Genomic DNA, 18,831 nt, shown 5'->3' with positions numbered 1-18,831 from the left:
TGATGACGTCCTTCCTTCTTCCTTTCCTCTACCAGCACCAAGGTAAGGAGAGTGAGAATGATTTCAGATGCATTGAAATCTTTTTTAATCTAAGCACAGTGAGCAATATACAAATATTTGTGAGCCCGTAAAGCGTTCCAGAACTCTCCTTCGATGTATTTTGATGTGTATTAGGGTGATTAAGCACAGATGAAACGGACAAAAGTGATGTTTAAAGTGCCCGTCGGGTTTCTTTCTGTGCATGATAAGTAACAGTAGGGCCTTTCCCTCCTACCCGGGAGTATTCCGACCTTTTGACGTTTTAGTCGCGGGACTGCATTCGCCTTCTCACGATGCATGGTTTATATTTTTCCTCAAAGTGTGTTTTCCCTAACGGACAAGATTTGTCGGGATCGCTAGAGACGTTAGACGTTAAGAATTAAGTTTTAACTCCTGATCGTCGCTTCCCTGACTCGTTGAAGTGTTTTGGAGTCGCATTAGGTACACAAGTATAAAACTTCTTAACCCCTTAATTTTTACATTTTAAGATATGCTTAGACAGAGGGGAGCACACTCGCCCTACTGTTGCTTAAAATGACATTCTAACTGAAGAAACGTGTTCTTGTTTTATTGGACGCGTATGAAGTGGGTTTTTTTTAAAGCGGGTGGGAGTCGTTTGTGCTCAAGTTTGCTGTACATCGCAATTATTTCGCTTGCGTTGTTGTGAGAGTGAGGATTGTCCAGGCCAGGTCCTGGGCTGTAACTCCAGTGGGTCTGTTTTCTGAAGGCACCTGTTCAGCTGTTGCACCTCTGAGCTGTGTTCCCCTCAGCTTGTTGAGAAAACCCCTTTCTGTACTGTACTGTACCCTTGCAAAGAGCTTTGAAGATGCTGATGGAAATTGTATCCGGAAACGCTCCCATCCAAAATGTCAGTTCTGGAGTCGACTGCTCCAGAAAGGAAACCCATAATGGTGTTGGGCTAAAACTCGGGTCTTGACACAGAACCAATATGAATGTCTAAACTACCCTTGTGACTTTGTTTTTCCAAAGGAATTTGGTTAGAAATCTAAAATCCGGTTCTAGAGAGTAGCTGGTTTGTAGTAGTAGCAGCTTAGTGTTTTAGTTTCCAGGTGGACTAAAATCCGGGTGAAAGCATCTTGTAGCTCTGTGGGTTGTGGAGCCTTGTTGTAAAAGTTTTGAAGTTCAGCCGCAGAGTGACCTTTAAGTGGCGAATAACAAACAGGACTACGACACCTCCTGCACTGTGGCTCTTGAGCTGGGGTGTGTGTGTGTTTCTGCACAGTGTACAAGCTAGGAGTTTTATTCCTTGAGGAGCGGAAGGCGCTACAGTAGTTTTGCAGTTCATGCAGACGTGTAGTGAAATGTTCATGTTGTCGTTTCCTCTCAGAATGAAGACCATCCTCAGCAACCAGACCGTCGACATTCCCGACAACGGTAAGCAGTGGTAAACCTTTGTCTATGATGGAAAAGTAAAAGTGTGAGGAAAGATATGAACTGCAGAGGCTCCAGGGAGTACAGCCTTCGTATGTGAAGTATGGTGCAGGCAATGTCATGGTTGACCTCCTGTGAAACTGGCTCGCTTGTATTTATTAGTTGTTTAACTCGTGATGGCAGTGGCAGAGTGAATTCTGAAGTTTTCTGAAGTCTCCTTTTCCGAAGAGGGAAAAAAGGTGCACCATCTTAGACTGATCAGATCAAATCAATCTCCATTCTGGAATCTAGATGAGCATGCTGATGGGGGGGAGTAAATTAGTGATCATGCCAGTAAAGGCAAGATCTCAGTTTAGTTTGGCTTGGCAGAACACCTCAAATGATTACTCGAAGGGTGTTTGGTGTGCCCAGTGAGCCACAGACTAACCCGGCCTCTCCGGTTGTGTCCGCAGTCGACGTGACGTTGAAGGGAAGGACCGTGATCGTGAAGGGACCCCGCGGGACTCTGCGGCGGGAGTTCAACCACATCAACCTGGAGCTGAGCCTGCTGGGCAAGAAGCACAAGAAGGTGAGGGGCTGGGCTGGGGGAGCGTGCTGGTACCTTGTTAACCCCTAGGATGTCTTCCAGCTGTTTTGAAATCAAGGCAGTGAACATCTTCGGGATAAACTGCAGAACAAGATGCCGAGGACACAAGTGAAAACTAGCAACGAAGTGCATTCACAACTGAGAATGGGAGGCATTTACGCAAAGAGTTGTGGGAGTGTGGAACATGTTAACCAGCCATGTTTAAGATGATACCCAGGCTTTTGTCAAATAACAGCTGGATGAAATCCATGGATCAGTGACCTACTGTGTAATAGACTGCATGGGCCAAATGGCTTCCCCTTGATTATGAACTGTTCTTGTTTCCTGAAAAATCTCATGGGATCTTTTTCAGCCACTTGGCTGGGTGACTTGTTCCAGGCACTCACCACCTTGTCGAGTTAAAGGGATGTTCTGGAGAGCTGGTGTGTCAGCAGACTTTTTATGTCTTCTTAAACTCGTGGCTGAAGAGCTAGGAGAAATTAAACAGTTCTATTATTGATTGAAAGGACCAAACGTGATGCATCAAGGGCTGTGTTAGAATGAGAACTTGCAAAGACACCAGATCTTCAGTTCCACGATTGACCATCACTTCTTTTACGGACTTAATAAGGGAGCACCTGCAAGAGATGCAGGAAAATAATGTGCTCTCCAGAGCTTGCATGAGTATTTCTTTAGTATTGTATTCTAATGGCACACTGTGTTTGACTGCTTCTGCCTACATTTATTGTGCTAAGCAACATGTAACACACAAGTGCCTTTTAAAATTGCTGTGTGTTGGGAAGCATAAAGTGCAACAAAGTTTTTGGTTTGGATTGTTAATCATTTACTTAAGTCTCTAATCTGTTCGGCTGTAAATGTACTAAGCTATTTATCTCTTCAAGGTTGTAGTACTTCTCAGTAGACTTTCAGGTATTAAGCAGAGTTTCAGAGTGATGGTTGCAGGGTTCTGCAAGATTGTATTAATGCGCTTAACCTTGAACAGTTTTAGTTTTCCGGGGGTTGTTCATTTGAAGTTACCCCTGCTTTGTCTTGTGTTGTGCTTTTGTTGATACTAACAAAGTGGAATGGTTGGTGGTTAAGGAACAGGTCTAGTTGTTTTAAATCTCTGAAAGAATTGAATGTATTGAAGTCCATTGATGTGTTCAACAAACAGTTAAATTTAACAAGTGACATCTGGGTACTGGGTGCTTGTACATGTCTCATGATTGTCAGATTTGGACTGAGACCACAATGCACTTAACAGTCACGTGACTATTTAACATTTTAATTAATCAGTTACTGTTGAACAAGTGCGATGGGATAAGGCTCTGTCCAAGATTATGTGTGGTTTTGACATTCTGTTTAATGTCAGGGAGGCACCTGATATTTCACACTATAGGTTGACTTACCGTGGACTTGCAACTAAATTACTGCTCCTCTCTTCTCCAGCTTCGAGTCGACAAATGGTGGGGCAACAGAAAAGAGCTGGCTACAGTCCGAACCATCTGCAGCCACGTGCAGAACATGATCAAGGGCGTGACGCTGGTGAGTTTTTGCTGACCCTTCCTGTAGCACAGTGAGGAGAATTAGATCAGCTGACAGTGGTGGATTGGGGGAAATGTATTCGAGTTGTTTGTCTGACAGTCAGTCAAAAATAGGTCAGCGGTGTTCTCTTAGGAACAAGCTTTCCTGTGACCTGAAGAAATAGTTTGGAAAGTTGTGCGTCTGTAAATGCTTTCGCATGCAGTAGGACGTATGAGCAGGCCACAGAGCTAGCTACTGGGTGTATCTGGCAGCACAGTTAGAGTCTGAACCCTGAATCTGGTAAGAAGACCTGTCCTTCACCAGTGGACCTGCTGGTATCTTTAACTTGAGGACTCATCTGTCCCAGCCAACAACAACACCCCACACACTGGGTGCGCTAAGCTAAATGTTGATAAGATGGAGGCTGAGCGTCTTGTTCCTTGCGCAGGGTTTCCGGTACAAGATGAGGTCTGTGTACGCTCACTTCCCCATCAACGTGGTGATGCAGGAGAGTGGAAGCCTGGTGGAGATCAGAAACTTCCTGGGCGAGAAGTACATCCGCAGAGTGCGCATGAGGCAAGGTGTGTGCTTTGTATTGAGCCGTGGGATTTTTTTCTAATTTCATAAAGAATTGCCCCATAGTATTTGATTTTGGAAAGGATAGCTGGACTAGTGAATTACCCTTTTGATATTTGAGGTGTATCTGTAATTTATTGTGAAGTGGAGTTTAACTTAGAGCAAGTGAATCCTACTGTCTGCATGCAGCTCTTGAGTGTAAAGAACTGCATCTGGATCTTCCTGATTATCAGCTACTTAAATATAGCTGCTACTTTGTTGTTTCTAAAGAAGTTCTTAACCGTATAAATTTCTTCTTAAAATCCTTGGAAGAAATAGATCTAAATGCATGTCAATTCACATTGATGTTTTGTGGAAACTTGCTGTGAGGTTTGTCTTTTCCCTGTGGTACAATTTTTCGGAGTACACTGCCCTATAGTTTTGATGTATCCTTGTCAATTTAAAATGAGCTGCTGCTGCCTCTGAGGAGGCATACAGGTGACCTGTCCTGAACTCTTTCCTGTTGCTCAGGTGTGTCATGCACAGTCTCCCAGGCACAGAAAGACGAGCTGGTCCTGGAGGGAAATGACATCGAGCTCGTGTCCAACTCAGGTCAGTGCGCTGTCTGGGGGTCTCTGGTCATTTGTGGTTTTAGACTTGATCATTTTGTTTGACTCTTTTGCAGCCCTGCAACAGCTCAGTGCCAGAGTGTTTGTGTTTGCAGTGACAGTGGAGGATTTGTTGGATGAATTAACAATAGTGTTGGCTGAAGGTTCCCATTTCCAAGTGCAGCAATAAGTGTGATCTGCTGTCTTCATGAGTGGATTGTATTTTGGTGTTACTAACCTTTTTTAAGCATACTCCTCTTGCTGTAATCCTGGATATTACCGTGTGGAGTATGGCTTTGGATAGAACCAGACGAGTGTTAAACCAATGCTGGGCTTAGTTTTGGTGGAAAAACCCTCGGACAGCATGCTCCTCCAGGGTATTCTGCCATATCCGTGGAAGGGAAATTCCAGGCTCCTCCTTGGATCAACTGGACTTAAATTGCGAACATTCATGTGCATACTAAGTATAATTGGTTATTTACTATTTAGTATCTTCCTTATAAATGGCAGAACATCAATGTGCAGAGTGCAAATCAGATATTTGTACTGTACATCCATCATTATTCTTACACTTTCATGTTTCAGAATTTGAACCTGTTATGGTGTTTTAGGCAGGTTTCTGAAAGTTTTTACTTTAAGCCATGATCTTCAGGTAAAAAAAAAAAGAATTTTGTCACAGAAAAAACACAGTACACAAAATAAATGGCCACTAGGAGCAGCAATTGCTGGCCAGATGCTGCAGTGCAAAACATGCCTGGCTCTTAAAAACCAGGTGCCTTCTGGGTAGATCTGAGGAGAGCAGGTTGCTTCTCAAACTCTTAAGTCAGTTTTCCTGTGAATGCACCATGGAACATAAGTTGCCTTTCTTTGCTATTTCTTTGCTGGTTTGGGATGAAACAGGAATTTATTGTACTGTATTTCAGAATCCTCGGTCTTGTGTTTTTCTATGATGCCATGGCTGCATGTTCTGTTTGACTGACCTGAATATTGTATTTTCCAGCGGCTTTGATCCAGCAGGCAACCACAGTCAAAAACAAGGATATCAGGAAATTCCTGGATGGCATTTATGTCTCGGAGAAGGGAACAGTTGTGGAACCAGAGCAATAAACCTCTAAGGTTAGAATGTGCTTTATTACCAAAGCTTTTTTTTTTTCCTTGCCCTTTTGAGCAATTAAGTGCCAAGTGTGTCCTTGGTAATTTGTGCCACATTATGTGATGTGCAACACTCCAGGTGTATATTCAAAATATTATCTGGGAAAACAGGTCCAGTGCGTGCAAAAAACTAGAATATATGCAAGATTTCAAAGAAATGTCAGGAGAAATATAAGCACCAGAGTATTTGTTAGTTGTTCTTGGATAACTGTTGAGTGTAAAATGTTTGGAATTGGAAAGCTTGAATTTTTTTCCTGGCTTCAAGATGAATTTTTGATTGGTACCTCAGAATTTAAATGCTTTTTGCCAGCTCTAGTCCCGGAGAGCCGAAGCTGAGCTTAATTAACTGAGGTTGACACCTTGCTCACTGTTCTTTTTAGGCTCCTTGTAAAACCTGAAGAAGATTCCATGGGCAAAACGTCTGCTTTTTATTTTTCAGTGTGGTATTAACATTTATATTTCTAAAACCCACAGGAAGATATTTCTCACACCTGGGTTTAACACTTCTTAGTTTAGACAGTATAAACATTAGGGTTAAAAGGTAATAAATTGTCAGACTTTCAGAATTGTGGTGTAAAACTGAGATAGATTGCTGCTGGGTTTTCTGTGTTGGTAATCTGTGCTTCTCCTGTACAGCTGCCCTGATCCAACAAGCTACAACAGTGAAGAAGAAGGATATCCGAAAATTCCTGGATGGCATTTATGTGAACAAGAAGACAACTGTTATTGATTTGCACAGCGAGTAAAATCTGTCCTCTTTGAGACAATAAAACCATCTTTTTTGCCACCAGATGATGCAGAGAGTTTGTTTTCTAAGGAATACACTTTCTTGTGTAGTGAAATGTGGGAGTGTTCAGGCAGACCTTTCTGAACTGTTTATCGAGGATGCTCATATAAGAGCTTACGGATTACATTTTGGCCCATCTTGTGAACATCCAGTGTTGGGTAGCTCAATATTCAAGTGGTATGAAGAACAAACAACATTGACAAAGTCAACGCAGTGGATGTCATCTGAACCAGAACCAGATTAGACAAGTGAAAATGTAGGCGCATTTAAATGAAAACTGATACCGTTTCCTTTATAAATGACACAAAGTATTGTAGGAACACAGACCAAATTACCCATCCAAGTTGTTGACACCAGCATGCTGTGGCTGTCCTTCTGTACTTGCCTTACTAAAAAAACCGAAGTAGATTCAAGCTTCAAATTGTTTTGAGCTCAGCTGCACAACTCCAGTCCTGGAGGGTTTTGGGGGCTGCTTTGTACCTGGGTTTTCAAATACCCAATTGATCTAATTGCTATAAATTGCCCTGTTGCAACGCCTGTTTCCCAAATACTTCAAGCACTGGAGATGGAAATCTAGCTATAAGAACTGAAACAAAACCAGAATCGTGCACATTCCATGTCTGGGTGTCCTCTGAAACAGGGGAGTAAGTAAAGGACATTCTTGAGCAATTTACTCCCAGGGGACTATTGGGACAATTCATTTTTGAACATGGAACCCAAGGGTCCCATCTCATTCATTTGGTAGGAAATTACTTTTACCTGTGTGGCTGGATATTTTGTTCAAGTGGTCTTGGGGAATGCATTTGCTGGTACAATTTATTTTGAATATTGGTTCCAAGTGTACAGTAGTCCTTAAATTCTTCCTAACATTTCATCTGGTCTGGCATGAGGATACTGATGTGAAATGAAATTTTTAAAAAATTCCTTTAACACATGGGGAACTGCACTTAATTATTACACATCTTGGGAATAATATGCGGTTTAAATAATCCAGTTCTCTGTTGTATAGTAGTGTTCGCAACATATCTTTATTAATATTTATTCTCGCAGCAGAACATTTCTGGATTTGGTCATTTCCCTGCATCTTGAGCGCCTACAATGCTGTCTGCTGAAGATATCACAGATAAAAAATGTCTCCTTTTAGTCTCTAAAATTAAATAAGTCACCATGAGAAGAAACTACACAAGTTTGTACAGAAGTGTAGTTCAGAGTTAGGACTGGAGTGGAAATACTTCAGTTTACTTGCATTCAGCTCGATACACGTTTCCTTGGGTCTGAAAAAAGTTGCTTTCAAATTTGATTAAAAAGTTTCTCTTAAGTGCTCAGATTGACCCCTTGTAATTAATTTTGAAAACCATTAGATTGAAAGCAAAAATGTAAAACTGGATTTTATTTGGTTCATAGTAATTTTATCACCTTGGGTAACGCCCCAAAGTAACTTAAAAGCTTTTTAGATGTCGACAGGTTCGAAGATGTGTTTCTACAGCAGCGGAATTGATCCCCCAGAAACATTTAGAAATAATAGTTGATATCTTGGTAAAAACAATGTCTGAATAATTAGTCCAGTATTTCCACTTTAAGTACAAAGTGAAAAACATTCGGCATATTAACCAGAGCTGAATACGTTCTGAAGGTCTTTCCTTAATGCGTACAGTACCTACCGAATAAATATACACGTTAGGTATCCACCGTCTTGGATGACACGTCCCTAAAACAGGATTAAAACGCCCGTCAATTCGTCACGGATTAGTTCTTCCTGAAGCAGCTCTGCTTCACGTTGCTCCCGAGCTGGAGCAGGGTCGCTCTCTCCCACCTGGAACGCGCCCGGGATCTGCGTTTCGGCTTCCTCCTCCTCCTCCTGGCGACGGCGAGCACCGTGGTGAGCAGACTCAGAGTGACGAAGAGGCAGATCCCGAAGAAGAAGAAGGGCTTCCTCTCCAGGACGAAGGCACAGACTGAACAGCTGCGGCCTTCCTCTTCCTCACAAGACACTCCCAGCTGCCCCGAGGCGGGGAAGCCCCTGTTGGCGATCAGTTCTCTGTACGTATTGACGGAGGACCGGGCAGTTGATTGGAAGAGCTGGGAGTTGAAGAGCCCAAACTGAGGGATATGTTTGTCCTGGAGCTTCCACACGTAGTACCCTTTCACATTCACGTGATCAAGCTGATGGGCTGAAAGGCACAAGAGGAACGAGTTTCATTTAGTTCACTGAATGAGCTGAACATGTAGAGACTAGAGACGTGTAGATTACAGCATGGATTTGGCACTTCTACACCTTTTTAAATACAGGGGCCTTTATACGATGTCCCAGCGATGAAAAACGTAACGTGTCAGTAATGATCGTTTTAGGTTTCCAAAAAAAAAAAAGCACCTGTAAAAACCTTTTAACATCGGGGTTGAGCTTCTGGCTGCTCCAATGTACAGTGTTCCAGGTCAGATGATTCTCGGCGCCCCAAGTGAAACTTGCAGGCTGATTCATTCTGAACATGAGGCTGACACTGACCTTCCAGATGATCACACCCAGTCACTAGCTGGACACATTTTACTGGGGGGTTCACTGTTCTGCGTGATTTTGAGATCAAAGGTATAGGTACACAATAAAACCCACTAGTAATTCAATAAACTAGATTAAACCCGTATAAATGGCTGACCCTGCGCTTTGACCCCAAGCTTCTCCCTGTCTGTGTGTCTCATGGAGAGCATGTTGGGGTATGCAAATATTGAGATTAGAGGAGATAATTATTGTGTTTAACTGCAATATGTTTTTCTCCGTGGCACTATTAGGCTACCAATAAGAGATTTCAGTACCCAAAATCAATTAAATGCAAGTTAAATGTTAAGAAGAACTAAAAAAAGTGTATGTGGGACTATGTACACATCCCTGCATGAGAATGCTCCTTATAGACCCGGCAAAGCTAGCTAAAATGTTAATGGATAGGTTGTATAAGATTCCAACTTGAGGCTTCAAGATGATCTTTCTACAGTGATAAACTGTGAGTGGTAAAATACCTCAGTTTGGAGCGCACATTCACAGAAGTCTTGTGACTGACAGAAAATTAAGACTGACTAGCAGAGAAATACTGTTGTCTCAGTAATGATGCTCTCACTCTGTGAAATGGTATCTCATTGGTATCTGCTTCAGGTTCTAACTATGAATAGTACAGTCGGCTGCAACAGTAGAGTGTTTGTCCAGACAGCAATCTTCCCTCTGCAAGAAACTGATTGACAAGGCTCTGCACGCTGTCGGTTGCTGCCAACTATAGCCACAGGGCTACACCCAGGGTCTCACCTTTCAGCACTTCCTGCAGGTAGCTCCTCATGTAGTACTGTCTCACCACGTCGTTGTCCCGGGACCGCTCGTCCACGCCGTTGGCCGTGATGTAAATCTCCACCTCCTCCCCGTACCGTTCCCTGACCCAGGCCAGAACTCTGCGGACCCCCCAGGGCACCACAGAGAGACCCAGCTGGGAGGCAGGAAAGGTGATGTCGGACATCAGCTCGCAGTCCCGGTCATCCAAGTTCCGGCTGCCGTTGGCGCGCCGGTGGGTCACCAGGCGCGTGGTGAAGTGGTTGAGGGCCACAAAGTCCAGGGCGCCCCGGAAGGCCTCCCTCTCCTCCGGGGTGACATCCAGGAGGGCAGAACGGGAGAGGCCGGCCCCGGTCTTCTCCCGCAGGTAGCGGCGCAGGGGTGCCGGGTAGTCGCCGGGGCCGAGGAGCGGATCGAGGAAGTAGGCCAGCTCGAAGAGCAGGAAGCGGCGGGCGGCGGACGCGTGGGAGTCCAGGTAGGGGTTGGCGGGCTCCGCCCAGTCAGCGTGCAGAGAGAGAGACACCCGGCCCCCCTGCCGGGCCCGGTACTCCCGGTCGTAGAGGCGCCAGGCCGCCGCATGCGCCAGGAGCAGGTGGTGCGCGGCGGTGTAGGCGTCGCTGCCGCTGGCGTTGTAGGCGTGGCTCAGGCGGTTGGGCTCGTTGAGGGTGATCCAGTGCTTCACCCACGGGCCCAGTTCTCGGAAGCAGAGGGCGGCGTAGTCCCGGAACGCCTCAATGGTGGTCCGGTTGAGCCAGCCTCCAGCCTTGTGTAGGGGGGCGGGGAGGCCAAGCTGGTGATGGAACGTAGGGTAGTACAAGGTCAACATCGCCTGGATCCCGCGTTTCCGCAGCTCGGTCACCACGCACCTGTAGTACCGCACAGCCTCTCGGTTGACGGCGGACAGGTCGCCGCTGGGCAGAAGAAGGGACCAGTTCAGTGCGAACCTGTAGTGGTCGGCCCCAGACATCTGGACCAGCTGGAGATGCTTCGGGATGGCCAGGAAGTCTGTGCACTGGGGGCCGCGAGTTTCCATCCGGATCCCGGAGATCGGACGCAGGGCTCCATCTCCCGTGACATTCCACAGGTACAGGTTCGGATCCAGGAACTGTGGGGACGAGGGGCTGAACCGCACCTGCAGAGAAATGGGACCCAGGGACTCCAATGAGTAAGTGATGTTCCTGTATTCATTTTTTGATTTAGAAGTCTGCACTTTTCATTGTAAGAAGGATTTTTTCTGTCTTTAGTGCAGCGGTATACATGGATAACTGCAATTTATGGAATTCTAAACAGCCATTAGACTGCCTTTTCTGATTACTGAGTCTTTTGCTGATCTCTGCCTTGTTGTTCCTTGCACTATGGGTCAGCTAAGCTATAATCAGCATGGCAGAGAAGATCAAACAATCAAAAACGAAGGAAAAGGTCAGAACTTAATATTGTGATATTGACAGAATATAAGAACACCCTAAAATTTCCTCTTGAGCACAACTGTTTGAATTGTTTCTCATGTCTACTTTAATTCAGAAGAAATTGTGAGAAATGTCTCAATCTGTAAGATCACAAAAAAGGCTACAAATGAAGAGGAGGTAAAAAAAAAACATTTAGCTCATTTGATTGCTAACAGTTTGATCTCAGGATCCTCTGTCTGTTTCCAGACTCAAACAACCTTTTGTCTGCAAATGTCACCTATTCTCTTAAGTGTTAAATCCACTTCCCCCTAGTTTTCACTATTATCATTAGGTTCATGTTTCTCTGTTGTAGTTAGTGAGAAATAAAAGAAACGTATTTTTAATGGTGAATAACCTGCTCTTCATCACAAGGGTTCACTGGAATCTTTTTTTACATCAATACATAAGAAATTCTCTCAATTACTTATTTTTATTTCCATGTGCGTGAGATCAGTATCTCCTGGCAGGACATCTTTTTTTGCATGAAACCGTGTCATCAGCAGGTCATCTGTTGATTGAGAATGAAGTGGCAGGAGCTCTTTGTCAAGAATAATCACACTGGTTTTGCTCTTTGCTGTTACAGCTGCTGCTGAAAGTTGGCTTCCTGTATCTGACGTGAATCCACTGCATTATGAAATTAACAGAGCACTGATTTCATCCAAGTATGAAATTTAGGGGCTCTGGTATAAACACTAAAGACCTGTATGAGGGCTTATTTATGTTGTTTTTGTGAAAGTTGAACTGTCTTGAGAAAAACCTGAAGCTGAAGACATGCTAGCTTAGAACTCAAGTAAAACGACTTCACCCATGCCCTGAAGATTTTAGTTTCTATCGTACGTAACAAGGCTCAGTGCACTGAAAGAGTCCCATGAAATCTAGACAGTGTAGAGTTCTCCAGCTGTAGGTGAGATGCTGGTCTAGCATAGAGGTATCTGCTGATAACTGATTGTCCATTGTATGTGACTCAAGCAGGCGAAAGCGAACGGAGATCCGGTCATCACTCTTACACCACAGAAAAGCCTAACTGTCAACATTTTAAATATTGGGTTTAAACTTTCACGGTTAACCCTGAACCTAAAAATCAGTGTCCCCACCTTTTCAATATTTACAGAAGGTAACGCAGGGCAATACAGCACAATATTTGGTAAATGCGATAACAAAAAATGTCACACACACACGTACATTGCTGCAAATTGTTAATATAACTGTTTCCAGACACTCTTACACTGTCCAAGTACAAGTTCCTAAGACAAGTACCTGTTTTATGTAGGTGCTTGGCCTAATCCAGTAGCAGTTCATCATTTTGGGGAGAACACTATAAAGCACACAGAAATGCAAATATCCAAAACACTTGATTTGCAGGCGCTGTTACTTGGCGATGTGAAGATCATACATCAGAATTTGCTCTCCATGACACACTTATGGAAGTATCTGGTAGCATCGACGTCATGGTTTTCTTTTTGGGAAAGCGTGCTGCACTGTATCATGAGATCTACTGTATCTTGCATCGCCCCACAAGTGCATGAAGACGGCAATGATGCTGTTTCAGACCCAGTGCGTACTCGGTGCAAAGTGGGTTGCAGGCATATCTTGCAATGCTTGAGCCGTAAGGCGGGAGCGCTAGGACCTTTGCTTTATTACAAGTTACCCCCTGATTATTCCCAGAGAAGTGCACATTGTCTCCTCCTGCCCTTTTCACTTGCCTGCAGTACGGAGTCGGAGACGCCCCAGTGAAAGTCGCAAGGGAACTGGCCCTGGACAGCCTCGTCCCCCTCCCTTCCAGGGAAGCCCCCGTCTTTGATGACCTGTTTGTAGAAAGCAGCTGATGTCTTGGGGATTCTTGCTTTGTCTTTGCTGTTGGGGTCCACGTAGAACAGCCCTCTCCTGACTGAATAGCCGTAATTCCACTCAAAACCATCCACCAGAGACCACAAGGTATAACCCAGGACTTGCACACCATCGTGTAGCATTGCTGAAAGATAAAGACAAAGCCGAAACATGAAGCTTGGCGTTCTTCTCTGTAAGGTTGTTAAAGGCTCACCTCTCCCTGATAAAGTGAAGTGCACATCAAGTACCTGTACATCTGACAATAATGCAGTTATAATAAGTCTAACTTTTATTAAATACCTGTGCTTTCCTAATATACTCTATCAGTTTCTGGAAGAGTTGAAACAGCAACACAATCCTTCACACAGATTCTGGTTCTGAAACTTACACAAAAAATGAATTGTGGAAACGATATTACCGACCAAGTCATGAACAGCAGCACCCAGCAGCACCCTACACCTAATACTCACCCTGCAGAACTTGGTTTATGAACTTTTTCATCACGTAGATGGCCACGGTGTCTTCCGTAGTCACGCTGGTGTCTGAGAACCACCCATTCTCCAGAATGAGAATTCTGGGATTGTTGTATTGAAGTTTAATCCAGTTCAGCACCTGTCTCAGGCTCAGTGACACGTGTTGGCCAAACCTCACTGAATTGTGTACTAGCCTTAGGCTGTTGGGCCCAAACGAAAAAGCGAAGAAGTCTGCAGTCCCCTTAATGTTGTCCTTCTCTTCTGCAGTGAAGGCAGGGAGGAGGCCATGTGTGCTGTTTTTCAGGAGGGTCGGGTAGTCCCCTTGTCCGTATATGGGCTCTGCAAACCAGCCCAGAACAGCCTCCATAGACTCCTGGCATTTTTCCACGTTGAATGGGCTGGCTTTCCCTCCCGCCGGCTCTATCCAGTGAGATCCCAGAGCTATAGACACCTGTCCGTGCTGGAGTTTTCGAAATCTCCTGTCGTACGTGTGCCACGCTTTTGCATGGGCCTAAGACGAAACAGGCAATCAAAAGAGCAAGAAGAAGCATCAGTGTTTCAATCGTCAAGGACTGAGTTTTTTTTAAATAGCCTTTTAAGGAAAAAGAACACATTTTTGTTCAATTTGAGGGTCATCACAAATAGAAATTATTTATTATTCAGAAGCATTAGTGATCCACTCAAGTGCAATTTCATTATACAACACAGGGTCACAGGTGAGATTCTTTAACAGAAAATGTTCTATTAAAAGGCTACTAGAAAAACCTTTCAAGCCCTCTGCTGTACACCTGACTTTTCCAGAAACTCGGGGCTCAGCAAGGGGTCCCCGTGCTGTCAATCATGACCTACCCTGTCATCGCAGTTTTCAAAACTAACGCTAGATGGCAGCTTTTTATTTTGCTAGAAGCTGCTTCCTGCGTAACGGAAACCTGTCAGAGCCTGGGTTTGTAATCACGAGTCAACTCTTACAGAAATATAGTATCATATCAGCGCTTTTCATTTTCCCCCCTGTGAAATCAGAATTGTCATTCATCAGTATCTTTTCATCGTGCCCAAAAATGATATATTTTTCTTACTCGAAATCTATTATATATCTCAAGTAATTTAAGACTGTCATAATTCCCGGACTTTAATTCCTGTTTTTAAATCTCATTTCTTCACTTACGTGTCATTTAAGTGGTGTGCCTTTTCTGGTGTGGGCATAATACAACACGAGAAAGCAGTAAAAGAGTCACTGCAAAATGGCAGTTGAAAGAATTGGAAGTAATTGTTGCTGGTTATGTATTAAGTAAAGATTTTGATAGGTACTCAAACTCTAAACAGGCTGCTTTGGAAAATCTGAACAATGTTTAATATAACCATGTTTTTGAGGCACATGACAACAGCAGGTTATTCCTTGCAGGTTATTTTTATATATAAAATACAGGAAATTAGTTTTTAGGATTATTCTGAGACTCCTAATTCTGTCTTTGTCAGGGTGAGAAAATGAAGCCAGCAGTGTGGGCTGATGTTGTTTCATTCAGACACGCGGCAAGTTTTAAATGAGTTTTGCTTTAGCACGAGCTTTAAAAACTACAGTGATCTGTGTTTGTCAAGCTATCACTATTATACAAGATGAAGTTGGGCTGTTGCTGCAAAATGCAGGAAACAGGGGAATTGAGGTTTAAAGAACAATTCTAAAAACAAATGGAAAAGAACTGAACTCTTCAGAATCCTCCCCTATGGATTTCATTACCTCTCGGTGTCTGAACCAAAAGACCAAAGTCCTGACTATCATGATAAATAAATCATAGGCGCTGGAGAAGTGTATGCTATGCTGCCCGTGCATTCCCTTCCCCATTCTCCGCTGAGCCTTAAATAAATAATCATTATGACTGACCCGTAGAGCAGACTATGCCGTGCACATAACAAAAAGGCAACCGGAGCAGCTTCACTTGAGAAACAAAGTCAGGCTTTGTGTGAGAGCGACTGGGTCCTTGAATGAATGATGCCAGGCTGCAGATAGATCAGGCACGGAAAAAAAAAACCCATTACGTCTTATCAGCCGCGCTACCTCACCTTGATTAGATTGTGAGCCACAGCAAAGACAGCTGTGAGGTTCCCTCTCTCTCCGGGGGCATGCACGCCTGTCCCATAGCCGTGCCAGGCCACCGCGTAGGGGTTGTGCATTGTCACCCAGTACTTGACCCGGTCCCCGAAGCTCTGGAAGCAGAAGGCGGCATAGCCCTCGAAGTCATCCACCAGGGCGTCGCTGTGCCACCCGCTGTGGTGCTGCTGGAGTGCCAGGGGCAGGTCCCAGTGGTAGAGGGTGACCACGGGCTCGATGCCCTCCTGCTTCAGCCGGTCAATCAGCAGATTGTAGTGCTCCACCCCCGGCAGGTTGGGGGCCCCGCCGGTCCCGTTGGGGAACAGCCGGGGCCACGAAATGGAGAAACTGTAGGTCCGCACCCCTAGGTGCTTCAGCAGCTCCACGTCCTGCTCCCACAGCCTGTAGCTGTCGCTGGAGGTGCCAGACCCCGGAGCCTGCTGGGAGCGAGTGAAGTGATCCCAAATGGAGGGGCCCTTGCCGTCCTGGTCCCAGGCTCCCTCGCTCGGAAAAGCGGCGCTCCCGGCTCCCCAGAGGAAGTCCCGGGGGAACGTGCCGTGCAGGAACAGCTGGCTGGCGTCCACGGGGCTCAAGCTGGACTGCGCTCTCCACACGGCTCGTCCATCTCCTGGCAGGCAGACCACGGCCCCCCGGCTACACAGGAGCAGTACAAACAGGCTTTTTAAAGCAAGGGGACCCATCCTGTGCTCCCCTGGGACTCAGATCCAGCCCAAACCGAGGGAGACGAGCATGACGGCTGGAGCAGAGGACAGGGAAAGCACACGAGAGCTCAGCCGAGCTGAGCTGCGGCCATCTGAAGACCTGAGCTGCTGGACTGCCTTATCGTGCCAGTGGGAAAAAAAAAACACAACAATCTTCTGTTGCAAGTTGGACCTCTGTCAATGATTAGCCTGAACTGTGATCCCAAGGATGAGTTAGGAGGGAGAAGTGTGCTCCGGGAAGGCAGCTCGGCGGCTCCTAGCACGCTCTGCCCTGGGAGACTGCTCAGACACACACACGCTTGCAGCACAACGGAATAAAGACACACAGGCTGAGCAGGCAGAGCACTGTATGTGCACACACGGTGCACAGAGACTGCATGCCATCTGAGAGACCCCCTTCACTGCAGGTGTTGAGCAAATATCGGCGTTCACTAGAGACTGGCAAGAAGCAGCCAGCGAAAATGACAGGATTTAAAAAAACAATTTGGAGTGGAAGAGCAGCAAGCTTGGACCACCACTGGAAGGGTCTCACCTTCTTTTCTGTGCAAATACTTCTTGCACAGAGGATGTCATCTTATGGGTAATGTCAAATGACTGGTTTAACACAAATGTTTAAACCACGTGACAAGCCAATCATTTACCTCATTAGCTATGAACAGATATTACATTGTCCTACAAAAGCAATATTGTTTTGCTAAGACCACATTGCTTTATCCAATGTGGATGTGGATATAATACAATATATTGGTAGGTGGTAATTTTACCATATATACATAATAAGTCAATTGTAAATATTTTGCCTTCTTCTCACCTTGTACCAAAACATTCAAAAACTGATTATTTGTTGTCAATTGTTTTTTTAACTCTTTACAGATTTTTCAGGGACACTGAATCAATCTCTCCCTCAGATTAGAAACAGATACAATTTATTTTTCGAATACAAATACAGTATTTCTCCTGGGAATATATTTAAATGTTCTGTACTAATTTCATGGGCCATACTGTGTGAATTCAGACTTTGTCTAAGCCTTGGGGATATTTGATCATTTTTCTTTCATCGCCCTTTCAGGGCTATGTGAAAAGAATTAAAGGGATATTTGGAAAAAAATCTCGTCTGGCTCTTTCTTCTTCCAGAAGATAGATTAAATGTGACTTGCAGGAGAGGGCATCGTAAATTTCAGATGAAACAGGACTCATTTAAACTCATTGACAGTGTCCAGACCCTCCTAATTAGAGCTCACATTTGATTTCAGTGTTTTGCCATCAGTTATTTCTTTAATTGAAGTTTCATTTGCTGTTTATGCTGGTAAGAGCAGATAATGAAATATGACAATTTAAAAATTCAAATTAAAACTCTGTGTAAACAATTACAGACTACAGACAATAAAACTACTATTTTATAATACTAAAATGTGTGACGTACAGTATATATGTAAAACTATATACAAATATTTCCACTGTGTACCATTCTGAAAGTACTTCTACTGCCAATAATTATTCCTTACACTAATATGTACACTTTTCTAGAACCTCCACTCAAAGTGTATTACAGGTAATGGAGACTCCCCTCCACTACCACCAATAAGGAGCCCCAGCTGGATGATGCGACAGCAGCCACAGTGCACCAGTACGCTCCCCACACACCAGCTCTCAGTGGGGAGGAGAACAGAGCGATGAACACAGTTTATTAATGGGGATTATTAGGAGGCCATGACTGGTAAAGGCCAGGGGGAAATTTGGCCAGGACTGGGAGAATATAATTAGAGACCTAAACAGGATATGATCAAAATAGATTCTAGCGGAAAGATATGTCTTGTTGAAATAACTTGTTAGAGTTCTTTGAACAACCAACAACACTAATGGATATGTCAAGCACACTGTTTGGTATATTTAGATTTTTGGAGGGCTTTTGATGAAGTTCCTCCTACCAGATTAATACTCAAATTGCAGGTGTCAGACATTCAATGAACTGTATGTACCTGGATTGTGAGCTGGCTAATAGACAGAAAACTGGGTACTGATAAGGGGTGAATACTCAAATTGGTGTTATTTGTTAATTTATTAATTATTAATTATATGCCCACTGGGATTTGTATAATGATTACTGCTCCTCCAAACACCTCTAACTATTATGGAAAACTAGTCAAGTTGGCAAAATTAGAGTCTCCTACAACATGATGGTATTAAGCGTGAAATTGGATACAGCATTGGTTAATAGAAAATTGAGAGCACAGATGAGCTGTGCAGCAAAAGCTACATTTCGGGAGATATAGGTGTCTGTTCTTCCTAAATCATTTAAATGAACTAATCAAGTTTGAAAATGATACCAGATCGGCATAGTAGCAGACA

General features: G+C 44.3%; 2 protein-coding genes across 3 annotated transcripts; one reads left to right on the top strand and one right to left on the bottom strand.

The window, feature by feature from the left end:
• The first annotated feature begins 1,275 nt into the window (after window positions 1–1,275).
• Window positions 1,276–6,625, top strand: rpl9 (ribosomal protein L9). Of its 2 annotated transcripts, XM_088622081.1 has the most exons (7): window positions 1,276–1,434; window positions 1,884–1,999; window positions 3,446–3,541; window positions 3,969–4,101; window positions 4,607–4,687; window positions 5,684–5,799; window positions 6,472–6,625. In XM_088622081.1, the coding sequence occupies exons 1-6, from the start codon at window positions 1,344–1,346 to the stop codon at window positions 5,788–5,790; spliced, it is 624 nt and encodes a 207-aa protein (XP_088478207.1). In that variant the 5' UTR covers window positions 1,276–1,343; the 3' UTR covers window positions 5,791–5,799; window positions 6,472–6,625. The 2 variants fall into 2 exon arrangements, with proteins under 2 accessions (XP_088478207.1, XP_088478288.1); XM_088622162.1 differs by lacking the exon at window positions 5,684–5,799.
• A 1,006-nt stretch (window positions 6,626–7,631) lies between these two features.
• klb (klotho beta) lies at window positions 7,632–16,947 on the bottom strand. Its single transcript, XM_088621646.1, has 5 exons — window positions 15,733–16,947; window positions 13,672–14,185; window positions 13,078–13,346; window positions 9,912–11,061; window positions 7,632–8,793 (listed from the first exon to the last, which is right to left on the bottom strand). Exons 1-5 carry the CDS (start codon window positions 16,459–16,461, stop codon window positions 8,369–8,371), a joined length of 3,087 nt encoding a protein of 1,028 aa, XP_088477772.1. The 5' UTR covers window positions 16,462–16,947; the 3' UTR covers window positions 7,632–8,368.
• Between the last annotated feature and the right edge of the window lie 1,884 nt (window positions 16,948–18,831).

The sequence above is a fragment of the Lepisosteus platostomus genome, chromosome 1, assembly GCF_059453375.1.
Source record: "Lepisosteus platostomus isolate fLepPlt1 chromosome 1, fLepPlt1.hap1, whole genome shotgun sequence".
NCBI lineage: Eukaryota > Metazoa > Chordata > Actinopteri > Semionotiformes > Lepisosteidae > Lepisosteus > Lepisosteus platostomus.
Note: the sequence above shows the minus strand (reverse complement) of the source record. Positions and strands in the feature narration are given on the sequence as shown.

Excerpts from the sequence above, each read along its gene's own strand:
- rpl9 (XM_088622162.1), top strand. The coding sequence starts at position 1,344 with ATGCAGACGTGTAGTGAAATGTTCATGTTGTCGTTTCCTCTCAGAATG. Across the intron at positions 2,000-3,445 it reads TGGGCAAGAAGCACAAGAAG|CTTCGAGTCGACAAATGGTG; the intron begins GTGAGGGGCTGG and ends TCTCTTCTCCAG. Across the intron at positions 3,542-3,968 it reads TGATCAAGGGCGTGACGCTG|GGTTTCCGGTACAAGATGAG; the intron begins GTGAGTTTTTGC and ends TTCCTTGCGCAG.
- klb (XM_088621646.1), bottom strand. The coding sequence starts at position 16,461 with ATGGGTCCCCTTGCTTTAAAAAGCCTGTTTGTACTGCTCCTGTGTAGC. Across the intron at positions 14,186-15,732 it reads TGGCTCACAATCTAATCAAG|GCCCATGCAAAAGCGTGGCA; the intron begins GTGAGGTAGCGC and ends GTTTCGTCTTAG. Across the intron at positions 13,347-13,671 it reads CATAAACCAAGTTCTGCAGG|CAATGCTACACGATGGTGTG; the intron begins GTGAGTATTAGG and ends TTTATCTTTCAG.